Source organism: Lagenorhynchus albirostris, chromosome 2 (assembly GCF_949774975.1).
Source record: "Lagenorhynchus albirostris chromosome 2, mLagAlb1.1, whole genome shotgun sequence".
NCBI lineage: Eukaryota > Metazoa > Chordata > Mammalia > Artiodactyla > Delphinidae > Lagenorhynchus > Lagenorhynchus albirostris.
In genome coordinates, this window is record NC_083096.1 from 1,058,694 (window position 1) to 1,072,680 (window position 13,987).

Here is a 13,987-nt window from a genome sequence, read left to right on the forward strand (position 1 = left end):
CCGGGGGCTGAGCGCGCACTGCTCAGACGCCCACCGACCTCGCGCGCTCGGGGCGAGGTCGCGGGCCCTGCCCCCCAACAATGGGAGGAAGAGGGGGCAGCTGGCTCTCACCTGTGTGTCACCTGGGACCCTCGCAGGCTGGACATGGTCTCCTCCAGGTTCTGTCGTAGATCCAGGACATTCTGCACCGTCCTCTTTCTCTGGGACTCCGGATCTAGAGTGGGGAGAGGAGAAGCTGGATGAGTGTAGGGGAGTCACTGCTGGGCCGGGAGGTGGCAGGTGACCGTATCCCCAGGGGAGCGGTCCCGGGGGCACGAGGGTCTGCCTCCCAGGCCCTCCTAAGGGCCCTGGACATGCCCTGGAGTCCTGACGTCCCAGCCCTGGACGGGGGCTGCAGGCAACGGCCTTCAGCGTCCTCCCAGAGCCCCGCAAGACCACCCCAGCCTGGCGTCACTTTGGGGGGCCCCGCTTCTCCCGGCAGAGGCCCCGGCCCAGGCCCCGGAAGGTCTGCCCGAAACCCCGTCTCTGGAGATGTGTTGGTAAATGTTTAACAACCGGCTCTCGTAGGTGGGGATGCCCAAGTGGATAGTGCTGGCCAGTTTCTGGGGTATCAGCACCTGCTGTGAGGCTGCCAACGTGATGTCGCCGACCCCAGGGTCAGGGGGAGGGGCTGACGGTTGGCTCTGGGAGCTGGTGTGAGCCAGCCCCAGGCTGGGAGCGTCTGCTGCTGGGGTCCAGGGGAGAGTTTGCCCAGAGCCCCCGAAACGCTGGCGGGCGGGGGGCAGTGAGCAACCATCTTCCAGGGCACGGGCTGAGCACAGGGCATCCAGACCCCAGGCCGGCGGTGTGAGCCCAGGTGAGGCTGTGCGGGTGCAGCCCCACTGCTGACCCTGCACCATCTGGGTCATGGAACCCAGCCTTGGTCTCCAGGCAGGACTTTAGCCTGGACAGAGGAGACTCCACCACAGCACACAGAAACGTGCCCCATCGCCTTCCCAGGGTGGAAACATCCGAAAGCCTGAGGGTGCCAAGCATGGAGAGAGTCAGGGACTTCGCCCTTCCCCCCGCCAGTCCACCCAGGGCGCCTCCACGAAGCAAGACACCACGGTCCACCCTGCTCCACGGCTTAGCGGGGACCTGGGACCCACAGTCACCGAGTGCAGGCAGATCCCCCATTGCGTCCCTCAAAGGCACAACCCGTGGGAGAGTCACAGACCCCCGGAGACGACAGCAAAGCAACGGGGAAAACCCCAGAGCTCTGACCCCGCAGGCTACCGGGCCCCCGATCCGGACCCTCGGGGCCCTCCCCCACCCAGACCCAGCAGGAGCGTGCAGCTCTGTTAGCTGCCGAAGGGGACGTTTCTGAGTCCCTTCAGGGGACTTTTCCCCAAGACTAGGTCCGGCCGGCTGGCAGGCGGCTGCCCTGCCTGTCTGGTCAGCGAGGTGAGGGCTGCAGGAAGCCTTCCTAGAGCCTCGGAGGCACCTTTCCATAGAACCGGCTCCACGCGGAGCCCAGCCACCTCCCTCCCCTGGGGGCCTGGGGGCAGCCGGCAGGGAGGAGGGCAGGTCTCCTCGCGCAGCACGCCTGGGGTGCCAGTGCCTGTTTATCCTGGCAAGGGTCACGTGTGAGCTGCTCCGCGGCTGTAATGATGGCTTGGTGTGGAGAACAGACAGGGACCCTGTCTGTGTACGTATATTTTTAAAGCTTGCTCCTAAAAGGCCTATATGGGGACCAAGATCGGGGGGGGGGGGGCTCCTGGGCCAGGGCGATGCTTTCCATGCGTTTGGCAGAGGTGAGGGAAGAGGTGCCCACGACTCCGAGGGGTGAGTGTCCCCGAGAGGAAGGGACCAAGGGTGACTCGGAGACCGTGTGTGCCAACCCCAGGCAGGCATCAGCGAGGCGGGGCCTCACAGCACGTGGGGGAGCTCTGTGCTGCTGCCCCATTTCACGGAGGAGAAACTGAGCCTCAGAGACAGGGTCCCGCGCCTCACATGGAGCACAGGGCACAGTCAGGTCCAGGAAGAAGCTCACACTTCTTCGCATCGATCCCAGGGCATCTCGGCATCGCCGGCACCAGGCCAGTGGTGGCACGGAGTAGGTGCTCGGTGACCGTCTCTAGAATGGATGGACGAGACCATAAACACACATAAAAAAAGGATGGATGGATACGTGTCCCATTAGCAAAACGTCTTTTTTCCACAAGAGTCCTTGGAAGTGACTCAGTCCAACACGGTCACAGGAGGAGCGGGAGGCTGAGGTCAGGGACGGGGGGCGGGGGGATGATTGGCTGGAGGTGCAGAAAGGTATCAATGAGCAACATGTGGCATCAGGCTGCTGCCCCAGGTGTAAGTGGGCATGCGGGGGGGAGGCGGGGACAGAGCTGGGGACAAAGCTGGGGACAGAGCTGGGACAGAGCTAGGGGGCCTGGCTCTGCTCTCTGCCCCAAGTCTGCAGAGGTACCACCCCACAACTCCCTCCGAGCCCCAGCAGCGTCCCCTGGTGGCCATCTCGGGCATGCCACCCTGCTCGTCAAAGACTCAGCTCAGGTGCAGCTGGTGGTGAGAGTCCGGCTGTGTCCACATTCTCAGGTGACAGGCCCATCTCTGGGGGTGCAGCGGGAGTCCCAGGACAAGAGGCTGCATGTAAGGGAAGGCCTCTGTGGCTCAAGGAGCTGCAGACCCTGTGCCTAGGCTGGGCGTGGGGGGGAGGGGGGAGGAGGGCAATTTGATATTTACATCCCTGACCCCAGAAGCAAGTCTTTAAATTTTTAGCTTTAAAATATGAATAAGCTGCATTTGCAAAGGCATTCACCCCCCCCACCCTACCCACCTCTGACCCCCAACCCATAACAAGCTTCACCCCTTTCCCACCATCTCCGCAGGGATCAGAGATGGGGTGGGGCGGTAATCTGGGGCACACGTGACTTTGTGACAATGTTTTGTTGGCTGAGTCATGATGCCTCCATGCGTCTGTCAAATGTCAGGTCTGGGTATGGGGGAGAGGCTGGAGGAAATAGAGCGGCGGTGGTGGGGGGAGCCCGGGAGCTCCTCTCCGGCCCCCGTGTGGGACAGGGACGCACTCAGGACACTCCCAGTCTATGCGGTACCTTCGTTCAAATGAGGAAAAGGGCCCCTCCAGTGTGACTCAGCTCCCGCCAGGGTCCTCGCCGTGGCCACAGGGCACACCTCTCCCCTGGGCTGGAGGCCCTGATCAGGACACACCTCACAGCCTCCCTCTGGAGGCCTGGCTTCCCAGCTCCTGCAGGACAGGGTCCACCAGCAAGAGGAGGGCGTGGCGCATGCCTGAGCGTGCGCGTGTGCCTGTGTGTGTGCGCGTGCGTGTACGTGTGTGTGAGAAGCAGGGCTGGGGGGAGGTAGGGTGGGGATCCCAGCAGCCATGGGGTGACAAGGAGGTGGGGCGGGGAGCACGAGTTGTCCTGACTGCTGCTCCAGGCCGCACCCTGCAAATGGAGCGGCCGGGAGGACGTGTGTGCTCCCTGAGCTCAGAAGACGCAACAGTCCTGCAACCCAGCCGTCACCACGGCAACGCACAGTCGCCACAAACAGCATCCTCCCAGCATGCGCGGGGGCGGCGTTCCTTATAGGAGACCACAGAGAGCCTGCTGTCTCCGTCAGGAGTCCTTGGAGTAAGGACCGGCCCCCAAGGAAACCTGACATCAGGTGCGCACGTGTGCACACACACACTCACTGAGTGTGCACCACGTGGTGGGCTCAAGACTAGGCCATTCCCACGTCTCTGTGACTCCAAAGCTCTGTTCTTTCCACGACAACACAGGGCCTTAAACACGCACACACGCCTCCAGACACACACCTCCCCAGGGTCCAGCTGGCAGTCTGTGGAAACCCTCACATCAGAATCACGCACCCTCCGCTCTGCCGTCCCAAAGACGTGTGCACGGAGACAGTTGTGCGGCCGTGTCCCCTGCCGCAGGTGTGGAAGGAAAAGACCAGGGCACAGGGGTCACTGGAGCTGGAGACGGGGCGGCACCCCGGGAGGCTGATGGCAAACAGGGTCCCTTCTGCTCTGGAGTCAGAACCAGGGAAACAGGCTTCTGGAGGGCGAGACCGTGAACGGCCAAGACCCGGAGGGGGCGAGTGCCGTCGGGTGGTGCGGTAGAGGGAACGCAGAGCTTGAGGCAGCAAGGCCAAGGGCAGGTGCTGGCCATGCCCTCCCAGCATGTCTGTCCTGGGGCGAGGCATCTCACCACTCCTGAGTTGTCCGCTCTATTAAAGGGAGAGAATAGCGTACCCGCCCGGTGGCACAGTCGGGAGAATTAAAGAGCTGAACCAGGTGCTTGGTGCCCAGGAGGTTCTCTGCACGAGGCAGCTCTAATGTGTCCAAAGGTACAGCGGGGGCGGGGCGGGCAGTGGGCACACCCAGACACCTGCAGGTGGCAGTGCCGTTCCTGCAGGTGCAGCTCAGGTGGACCCCACCTTCTCCGCTGGGATTCGCTCCCACGTGGAGGGGTCACCAGTGCACCTCCCCCTGCACTGCAGCGATGGTACATCTTCATCCCCAGTCCCTGCGAGCCCGCCTCAGTCGTGGGAAGTGCTGGGACTCACGGCCCTTCTTCGGCCTATGATCTGACACCTGACATAATGGGCACGAGGATAAGGACCCCAAGAGATTTAGGGGCCTGCAGGAAGGAGGAGGGACTCAGCAGTCAAATTTCCCCAAGTTCTGTACAGCTTTAATTACTGGCTGACAGTTAGGTGAACCGCTGTGACTGCCTGGTGAACTCTTAATTACTTGCACTGCGTCTCGGAGCGCACGTTCAGTTTAGCCCGGGGCAGGGCCTCCAGAGGACTGCATCTGTGTCCAGCCTCGAGACTGGCTCCCGTTCTGAGTGGCTGCACCAGGTGGGAACCGACAGGAATGGAAGTGGCTCAAGAGAAAGATTTTCAAGTCCCGGCATTTCAGAGCTCGAAAGAAGCATCTCGTGAACGGGAGAAAAAGCACATCGCTCCAGCCCAGAGAAGAAAGGCTTGGGAGCATCACCAGGTGGGGGGTGGCAGGCCCAGTGGGCTCCTGCACCAGAGGCCTTGGACTGGCCGCTCTGTGTTGTCCTGGGGTCGATCGGCACGGAGGTGTGTCACCAGCAGGGGTGACTACTGCATAAACTGAGACAGTACAGAATAGATCCACCTAGAAATCCAGGCTAAAGGACCTGGGGCAGGCAGGACTGAGCTTCTCACGCACACATACACACCCTCTCTCTCAACAACTCCCAAAACGAAAAAAATAATCTCTCCTGACCCTATTAGATCCCAAGGGTAGCGTCCAAGTCTTCTCTAAATTCTGAAATTCATCACAGCTTGGGCTCCCAGCACACGCAGGTCAAATACCATGAGAAGAGCCAGTTACAAACACAAACTTCTCTCTGACAAAGTGATCTCCGCCTCCAGCCAGGGGTCCCCTTCCCGAGCAACATTTAGCAGGAGATCCTTGGGAGTCTGTGTCACCACACAACAACCAGTGTCTGTGGACGGTCGTTCTGTGTGGACACGCAGCCCCACGTCTCTGGAGTCTGACTCGTGTCTACCCCTCTCCTCTGCTCAAGGACGTGACCTTCAAGGTCCAGCCCGGGAGGGCACCGTGGGCCCACCCCCGGTCCCCACATACGCCAGGTCTCCGCTCACGGCTCACAGGTCATACCAGGCGGGTTCTGCGGACTCTGAAAGCCAGTAACCCTGCCCTAGATGGACTGCCAGGGGCACTGGCCTCCGCGTGAGGCTGGTACGGGGCTGAAACCGCAGATGACAGGACGCTGCACGCAAACCTCCCTGCCCCCGGGCAGAGCCCAGCAGCCCTCCTTCACCTGCAGCCACTCCCCCACTCCTTTCCTCACCACCTTTCTGAGCCCAGAGGCCCCAGAGAGAGCCCGGAGTGGCCCTCCGTGCAAGAGGCTCCCACCTTCACCACCGTGTGGGCGGGGGTAGTTTATTCTTTTACTGATTCCATCGTTCCACTCGCCCCCCACGTAAGTCACAACACCGTGGGAGGCGGGCGTCACAGAGCCCTGCAGCGCGACCAATCCAGTGCTTCCTGCTGCCGAGGGCTCCCGGGTCTCCATCCTTGCTCCGGAGAAGCCTGAACCCTCTCGGCCAACGAGTGCCCGCCCGAAGCCCAGCAGTCAGTGGCCCCAGAGCACCCAGGAAGGGCCAGGACGACAAAGCAAGGTACCGGCCATGTGCTCGTGTGAGGCGAGGAAAGGAAACCAGGAGGAGCCAGAGAGGAGGGGCCAGAGAGGAGGGGCCAGAGAGGAGGGGCCAGAGAGGGGGCACGAAGGGTCTCCCCTGGCCCCGAATCACCAGGCAGGGGTCTCTGCAGATCCCCGACAGTTCTGATTTTGCTTGAGTGAGAAGACTTGGCTCAGAGACCCTCAGCGACTTGTCTCCAGTGGGCACTGGGCCAAGAGGAAGTGTGAGGCGGGGTGGAAGATGAGGGCGGTGGCTCGGGGCCAGTGGAGAGTTCCCTCTTGGTTTCCCCCGGGCACAGCTAGTCGGCTGTGGGGCCTTGGGTAAGCTACCTCCCCTTTCTGGGCTTCAGTTTCTCTGTGGATTAAATGAGCGAGTTGGGGCTGGGCACACCCAAGGCCCGAACCAACTCTGACAGCCTGTGTGGCTCTGTTGTTGGCTAAAGCCTGTAAAATCTTTCCTCCTCCCCGACTGTGCTGAAGAGGCAGGTGCCAGGGTATCACCCACAGAGGCTACGACTCAGCAGCTTGGAGACGGGGCCCAGGAATCTGCATCGCCCAAGCCCCCCACCGTGGGTGACGCGGTGCGGAAGGCAGCGCCTGGGAGATCCAGACGCCTTGCTGCAGGCCGCCAGAACAGGCTGCCCATCGAAACCAGGGCTTCCATTTCCCGATGCCAGGCCGCCGGGCGGTGCGTCCTGGGCCTCCAGCTCAAGTCTGCTCCCTTGGCACAAACGCACTGTCCCTTCCCTGCGGAAGTCCACTCCCGCATCCCCAGGCCTCACCTGAGGGGCTCCCTCTGTCCCGCTCCTCTGGGGATGCCCTCCCCAGGCCACCCGGCCGCGGCCTCACTGCGGAGACGGGCCGCCAGGGGGCGCTGCCGGACGCTGCCGCAGTGCTGCCGGGCGGGCAGCGTCGGCTCCAGGATCTGGGCGGGCAGCGCCCAGACGCTCTCCTTCCCTCTGCGTCCTGCTTATCACAACCCCCTTCGCCTGGCTCTGCGCTCCGGGGCTGACATCCTCCCTGACCCCCTCCTCCTTGGAGAACGGCCAAGGCTTTGCAGCACCTACTCTGGGGAGCCTGCCCGCTGGGATAGAGGCTGCAGGGCCTGGCTTCTGGGCACCCGTCGGCTCCACTCGGCAAGCCTGGACGTGGGGCTAGAGCTTCGAGAGACCCGGCTGGCCTTTCTGCTGCAGGCGCTGCAGACGGAGTGCCTCTGGGCAGTGGAGCAGGCTTCCCATCCCTGCTCTGGCCTCACTTGTGCTCGGCAGTGTTCTCAGGCAAAAGCTGGCCTGATGAGGGAGGAGTCATCCCCGCCACCCCGCATCGTGCCCAGCCCCGCCCTTTCTCGGGGGAGTGGCCGCCTCTCTGCAGCGGGCGAAGGGCGGCCCCCTCTCTGCAGCGGGCGAAGGGCGGCCCCCACGGCCGGCCGGTCAGCCCGGCTCAGCCTGCACTTGGAAGAGGGCTTGGACAGCGATCCTGCCACAGCTGCTTCTTCACGTCCAGCACCGTGTGCCTCAGAGAAAGACTTGCTGGTCCAGAGCGGCCAGCGCCGAGGGCTAGGGGACCCGGCGAGGGTGCCCGCCTCCAGCTCTGTCTGGAGGGGTGCCGGCCTGCTCTTTTCTCTTCTGCCTCATTTCCCTCTGATCGTTAGGTTACAGGGTCAGAGAGTGGATTCTTGACGTACTGAGCCCGCCCTCATTTAAAGACCTGAACTCCACCCTGGGCGCAGAGGGCCAGCCTCCTGCCGACGACGGCCTGCTGGCCTGCCTCGCCGGGGGACGCGGCCCCCTTCCCTGACAGGCCCGGCTCTCCGGCCCTGTAACCCTCACGGTTTACTGGCAATGTTCTCACAGTGATGCGGCCCAGAACCTTCACGTGACACCCGGCTCCAATGAAGTCGCTGCTGCTGGGAGCGGAGTGGTTGTTATGGCAACAGTTCTCACATTAGCAAAGACCATCTGCAGGCAGAGGGGGGAGGGGAAGGAGGAGGCTGCGGGAGGGCGAGGGCTGGGCCCAGGTGTGGGCGACAATTGGAAGGGGCCCTGGGAGACTTCTGGTTGTGAAACTAGTCATATTAGTATCGGCTAACTGGGCTAAGTCCTCCGGCACCTGCCAGACACGCTGCTACGGGCTTCTGCTTTGTCGCCCATGTAACTGTCACAACAGCCCTTTGAGATGGTCCAGCTATCACCCCCATTTTACAGCTGAGAAAACTGAAGCCCAGAGAGGTTAAGTAAGCTGCCACAGGCAGTACAGCCAGGATCCCAACCAGATGGTCTGATTCTAGAGCTGTTATTACCTGCTGTGACCGCGGCCATGATCCGCAAACGGACATAGGTATACAGTGTGTTTACAGAGCGCTAACTCACAGAGCGTAACAGTCACCCTTTGAAAGGGCTCCATTCAGTGGGTTTTAGTACCTCTGTAAAGTTGTGCAGCCATTGCCACTATCTGATTCCAGAACATTTGTATCACCCCCAAAAGGAACCCCAGACCCATTAGCAATCTCCCCTTGCCCCAGCCTCTGGCAGCCCCTGATCTACCTCCTATCTCTGTGGATTTGCCTATCCTAGGCGCCTACCCCATAGAAATGGAATCGTAAACACGTCGACTTCTGTGATTGGCTTCCTTTACTGTCAAGGCTCATTCCCGTACCATGTGTCAGTACTTCATGCCTTTCCGTGGCTGAGTCATTTTCCATTGTATGCGTACACCCTATTTTATTTACCTCTTCATAATTTGATGGGCATTCGGGTCATTCTTGCCTGTTTTACGAATCAAACTGCTATGACCGCTCATATCCAAACTGCTACATGGACATCGGTTTTCATTTCTCTTGGATAAATGCCTAGGAGCGCAACACGGGGCCATACAGTAACTCTGTATCATCTGAGGACCCGCCAGGCTGCCTTCCGAAGCGGCTGCACCATCGTTCCCACCAGCAGCGCGCCAGGCCTGCGACCTCGCCACGTCCTTTCCAACACTGGTTACTGTCTGTCTTTTTATTCTAGCCATGCTAGTTGGTGTGAAGTGGTGTCTCACTGGAGACTTAATTTGCATTTCCCCAATGCCTCACGCAGTGGAGCATCTTTTATATTGAAATTAACTAAAATTAAATACAAATTAAGACTTCAGTTGCACCAGCCACACTTGAACTGCTCAGGAGCGCCACCCTCATGCCGGCTGGTGACCACCACAGCAGAGAGGGGGCAACTCCATCACCCAGGAAGTCCTCCCGGGCAGCGCCGCCAAGCCTGCAGGCCTGGTCTGTACTGGAATCACGGCTTTTCCATAAGGTGTTTGCCTTCGCTGCACTTCGAGTTCAGCAAATCTACTTTACAAATGGGGCCCACCTTGAGGTTTGCCAGGCCCAGAGTGAGTCGGACAGAAAGCTAACAGAGCACAGCATCCGAGTCAGTGGCAGCCGAGGAGAGGGCGGGCTCCCCCTGCACCGCGCACTCTCGCTCCCCCTCCCACCCGAGTCCCCAACATCACCGCCTTTCCCAGGACCTACCAGTGGCCAAGTGACAAGAGGCACTGCCTCTGAAGGTGCCAGCCTTGTTGGGCGCGGGCGCCTCACACGTCAGTGCTACTGGCTGTAGGCCCCCCGGAGATCTCCAGCCCGGACCTTCCAGTCTCCTCTGTAGATTCTGCCCCTCCTGGCTCCCAGGGAGGGGCCCCACCACAGCGAGGGGACAGTCAGGTGGACAGGCTACCACTGGCTTTGAAGCCCCAATCGCTCCCCGAGAAGCTGCTGGCGTCCCCACACAGGGGGCCTGCAGCCGACAGCCAGCACAGAACTTCATCTCCAGCCTCACTCTGCTCACCTGTAAAATGGGACGATGGCCCTGGGACAATGGCGACTGGGCTGCGGGTACAGGGCTGGCCAGCCTGCATGCCAGCGTGGAGGAGGGTGGATGGTAACACTTCACGCATCAGAGCTGGCGGGAGCCGCAGAGGCCATTTGACAGAAGGAAGAACTGAGGCCCAGCGGAGTGGCAGTGCACCTGGTCAGGATGTCAGAGCCATGCTAGGGGACAGGGGAGGTGGCCAGGCCTCAGGGAGGACTCCAGTGGGGACAGCTGGGGGCAGGGCATGGCCATGCAGGGCTGCCCGAAGGGGGAGGCCCTCTTCTAGCAGGCTCTCCACTTCCCCCAGCCCAGTGAGAACATCTGCTTCCCATCAGACCTGTGCTCCGCCTGGTCCGGCCGCCTCCCCGGAGGTTTCCCATTTCTGAAAAAGCCTTCTATGTCACCGATCCCCTCGACCCTCTGCTGCCCCCCCACCCCCAGGGGGACCCTCAGGCTCAGCCCATCTGCCACCACCGCCTCCAGGGTAGCCCCACCATCCACCAAAAGGACCAGGCTTAACAAAGGCCAAGGCGCCCCCCCGCCCCCGAGGTTGGGCACAAGAGCAGGGAGGCAGGGAGGCTCATTTTAAAGAAGGCTTCTGATTGGGGGTGCAGAGAAATCGGCATAAACCTGAAGAGGTCTGCTAGAGCCACTGAGGCGCAGGCACTATCCTCTGAGGCGGGAAGGGAAGGGAACGGGTATCTACTCAGTGCCTCATGCGCTGAGCACGGCACCAAAGCCCGAATGTAGTTACCCCCACTTTACAGATGCCGGGCTCAGAGAGGCCGCTTAACTTCCTAAGATCACACAGCTTGTGCAAGCGGTGTAGTAGGAATCTGAATCCAAGTCTGACTCTGAAGTCCATGCTTTTCCCAAAATAAATTATAACTGACAATGAGGACAACGGAGCAGGATATGCCCAGAGGCCCTTCCCGACCGACACGCTGGGATGGGGCGCCTTACAGGTCACAGGAAGAGGCCCCTCCTGCTCTGCTCTGGGAACGCACGAGGGCAGGGCTGCCAGGAGGCTGGGGGAGTAGGCCTCGGGCCAGGCCAGCATCTCTCTACCTCCAGGACTTGGGGCCACGGCCAGTCCCCTTGCTGGCAGGCACGGTCCTGCCCAACACTTCCTCGAGGGACCCCTCTCTCCCGCTGGGCTTTGTCCCAGTTCTGGAACCTGCGGGTCATCTGGCCTGGGAAGAACCTTCCTAGAACGTCTGGCAGGCAGGCTGTGTGGCCCGATTGCCAAGACCGTGGCTATGCTCTGGGCCATGAGACCCTCCGAGCTCCCCGTCTCCAGCCGGGAGCCTGGGAACCTGCTGCGGCCAAAGCACAGCTCCAACACCCTCTCCCTCCCCCGCGGCCCCCCCCCCCTCCGCCCCCGCCCCGCCCCCAGCAGCCGGCCTGTCCCTGGAGGAGCCGGCTAGTCCCTATACACTGCAAGGGTGGGCTTCAGAGCTCCTGCACAGCTTCTTCTGGGCCTTTCTGGGCCTTGGATTCTTCTTCGAGAGCGATCAGCCGGTCCCCACAGCCTGATGCAGGGGGAGGGGAAGCGAGGGATGAGCAGGGAGGGGCTCACGCGCGGTGCGCCGCAGCCCCTCCTCCGGGAGGACCAGCCTCAGCTCCCGCCTGGTCCTGTGCGGGGCCGGGGCGAGGCAGGGGCACTCTGGAGAGCCTTGGACCCACTCAATGTAAGGCCAGGGAGGGTCAGGGAGAGGCAGTGGGGACACCGGGCCTTCTTTCAGCCTTCACCCAATCCCCCCAGGGCCGGGCTGCAGCCGCTGAGCCGCTTAGGACTGGTCACCACTTGAATGGAACCAAATTCCCAGGGAAAATCCCCCTGGAGAGCGTCCCAAGTCTGTGCGCTATGAGGACACACCCTCCCGGTGGGGAGCCCCGGCTCTTCCCCACACCCCACGTCCCCACTGTGTGAGGGTTCTCGGAAGAACCCAGCAGGCTTCCTTCTGCTGGAGCCTTCTAGAAGGGCAGAGATGGGCGAGCGTTGAGCTGAGTGAGGTCCAGCTTGGGCCAGGAACCACACTCAGGGCTCAGAGGGCAGCCGGGGGAGGCCAGCCTGTCTGCAGGAGCCCTCGCAGCTGGAGGCCGGGGCTAGGCAGAGAGTGGGTGCGGGCAGCGGTGCAGAGAGGCCCCCTCAGGGGGGCCAGTGTCCTTTGCTTTCATCCTCCCCCCGGTGCAAGGGAACGTCCTGAACCCACCAGGCCAGAGCAGGAGGCCTGAGTGCAGAGAGGCTGGGGCAGGGCTGGGCCTGGAGGGAGGGTCTCCGGAGGAGAGGGGGGACCAGGAAAGTAAGCCCCGAGGGCCTGGCCGGGCTCGCCTCCTGGAAACACGCAGGCCCTCTGGCAGAAATGAGCTCGCCTGTCGCTCTAGCGTGGAAGCAATACACTTAACGTGTATTAAGTGCCGACTGCGTGCCAGGCCCCTGCACGGTTCTGATGCCATTTAAGCCCTGTGCCGACCCTGTGAGGTGGACGCCAGGAGAGCGGGTTCTGCAGCTCGGGGTGAGCCCAGCACCGCTCTGGGGACGGCATCCCGCCCATCACAGGTCTTCAGTGATAAAGCACCCCACAGAACACAGGGCCCGGGGAACACGGACCCCCTCCCGGTGGCTTCTAGTGTCTGCCAGCGGATGGACCTGTTCTCAGGGACGTGATTCTGACGGCCAATAAAGACCACCATCCCAGGGCTCGTCCATGGCCTGGCTCAGCCTGCTGGCGGGCCAGGCCACCATCTCCTTGCAGATGACCCCCAGCCCAGCGAGGGCAGGAGGCCCCAGCAGCTGGTGAGCCCTGCCCCCTCTCGGGAGTCATCCGTTATTAATGAGACCGAGGGTGCAGAGGGCTCGCCCCGGGCTCAGAAGGAGGGATGGGAGGAGAGATGGGGGTCAGCCGTGCCCAGGTCCAGCACCAGTCAGCACGTCACTGCTGTCTCCTTCAAAGGACAAAGGGAGTCCCTGGCCCTCCGCTTTCCTGCCCAGTGCCCTCACTCCCCATTACAGCAAGCAGCTCCCCTCTGCCCCCACTTCTCAACGGGGGTAGCCCAGTGAAGACTTGGGGCTCTCCGTGCTCCCACGGCTGGTGGTTGCCATGGGAACAGCGGGCCAGGGCTCCTGGGGACCAGGGTGAACAGACTTGACTGACCTGATGTCTGTGCGTCTCCCCTCCCCCATGGGGGAAAGAATGCAGCACAGGAGTGCCAAGCCCAGGCCGGAGGCTGGGGAGGGGCTCAGGTGGCTTCAGACAGACCCTGCCCCCACCCCACAGACCAAGGAGTCACAGGCCACACCATCCACGCCACGTGAGACCTCCGTGCCTCTCAGATGCCATTCGAGTCCTCGGCCTGGCGTTCAAGGCCCTCTAGGGGCGGTAGCCCGATTTTCCACCGTTACTTCCTAGCCTGGGTAGAAGTCACTCGTCCTGCCCTCGGGTCCCTGCTGGGGCCCGGGCAGACTTGTCCACGGCCTCTGCACCCCACTTCTGTCCACACCTCTTCACTGTCTGTCCGCCTCCAGGGCAGAGACCATAGCTCTCCATCCCAAACGCCTAGCACCTGCCAGGTGTGGCAGGTCCTCCATAAAGCCTGCCGCACATACGTCCTCTGCCATGCCTGCCCTGCCTCAAGGGACTCTCGGGTTCACAGAGGGGCAGGGAGGCAGCCTCCTGTCCCCAGGTGCCCCCAACAGCCGGCCCCTCCCGCACTGCCGCCCCATCTTCCTGGCTCGGGTCCTCCAGGAGGCTTCCACGCCGGCCCCGCTCCACTCCCCACACACCTTCTGGATTCCTGCATCTGCCTCAGCAGCTCCCCCTCTACCCTGCTCCCACCCACGGGCGGGCTTCGAGGACACCCCACTGTCCCATCACACTTGGGGCGCTTGTCTTCATCTCCCTGCTCAGACAC

At 62.1% G+C, this 13,987-nt stretch overlaps 1 protein-coding gene across 4 annotated transcripts in view; it reads right to left on the reverse strand.

Moving 5' to 3' along the window:
- Window positions 1-13,987, reverse strand: part of NAV1 (neuron navigator 1) — a 211,499-nt gene that overhangs the window by 83,823 nt on the left and 113,689 nt on the right. For all 4 annotated transcript variants that reach the window (XM_060126314.1, XM_060126299.1, XM_060126324.1 and 1 more), the window contains one exon: window positions 112-214. In XM_060126314.1, the coding sequence (XP_059982297.1) occupies window positions 112-214 (103 nt within the window). The remainder of the gene's footprint in view (window positions 1-111; window positions 215-13,987) is intronic.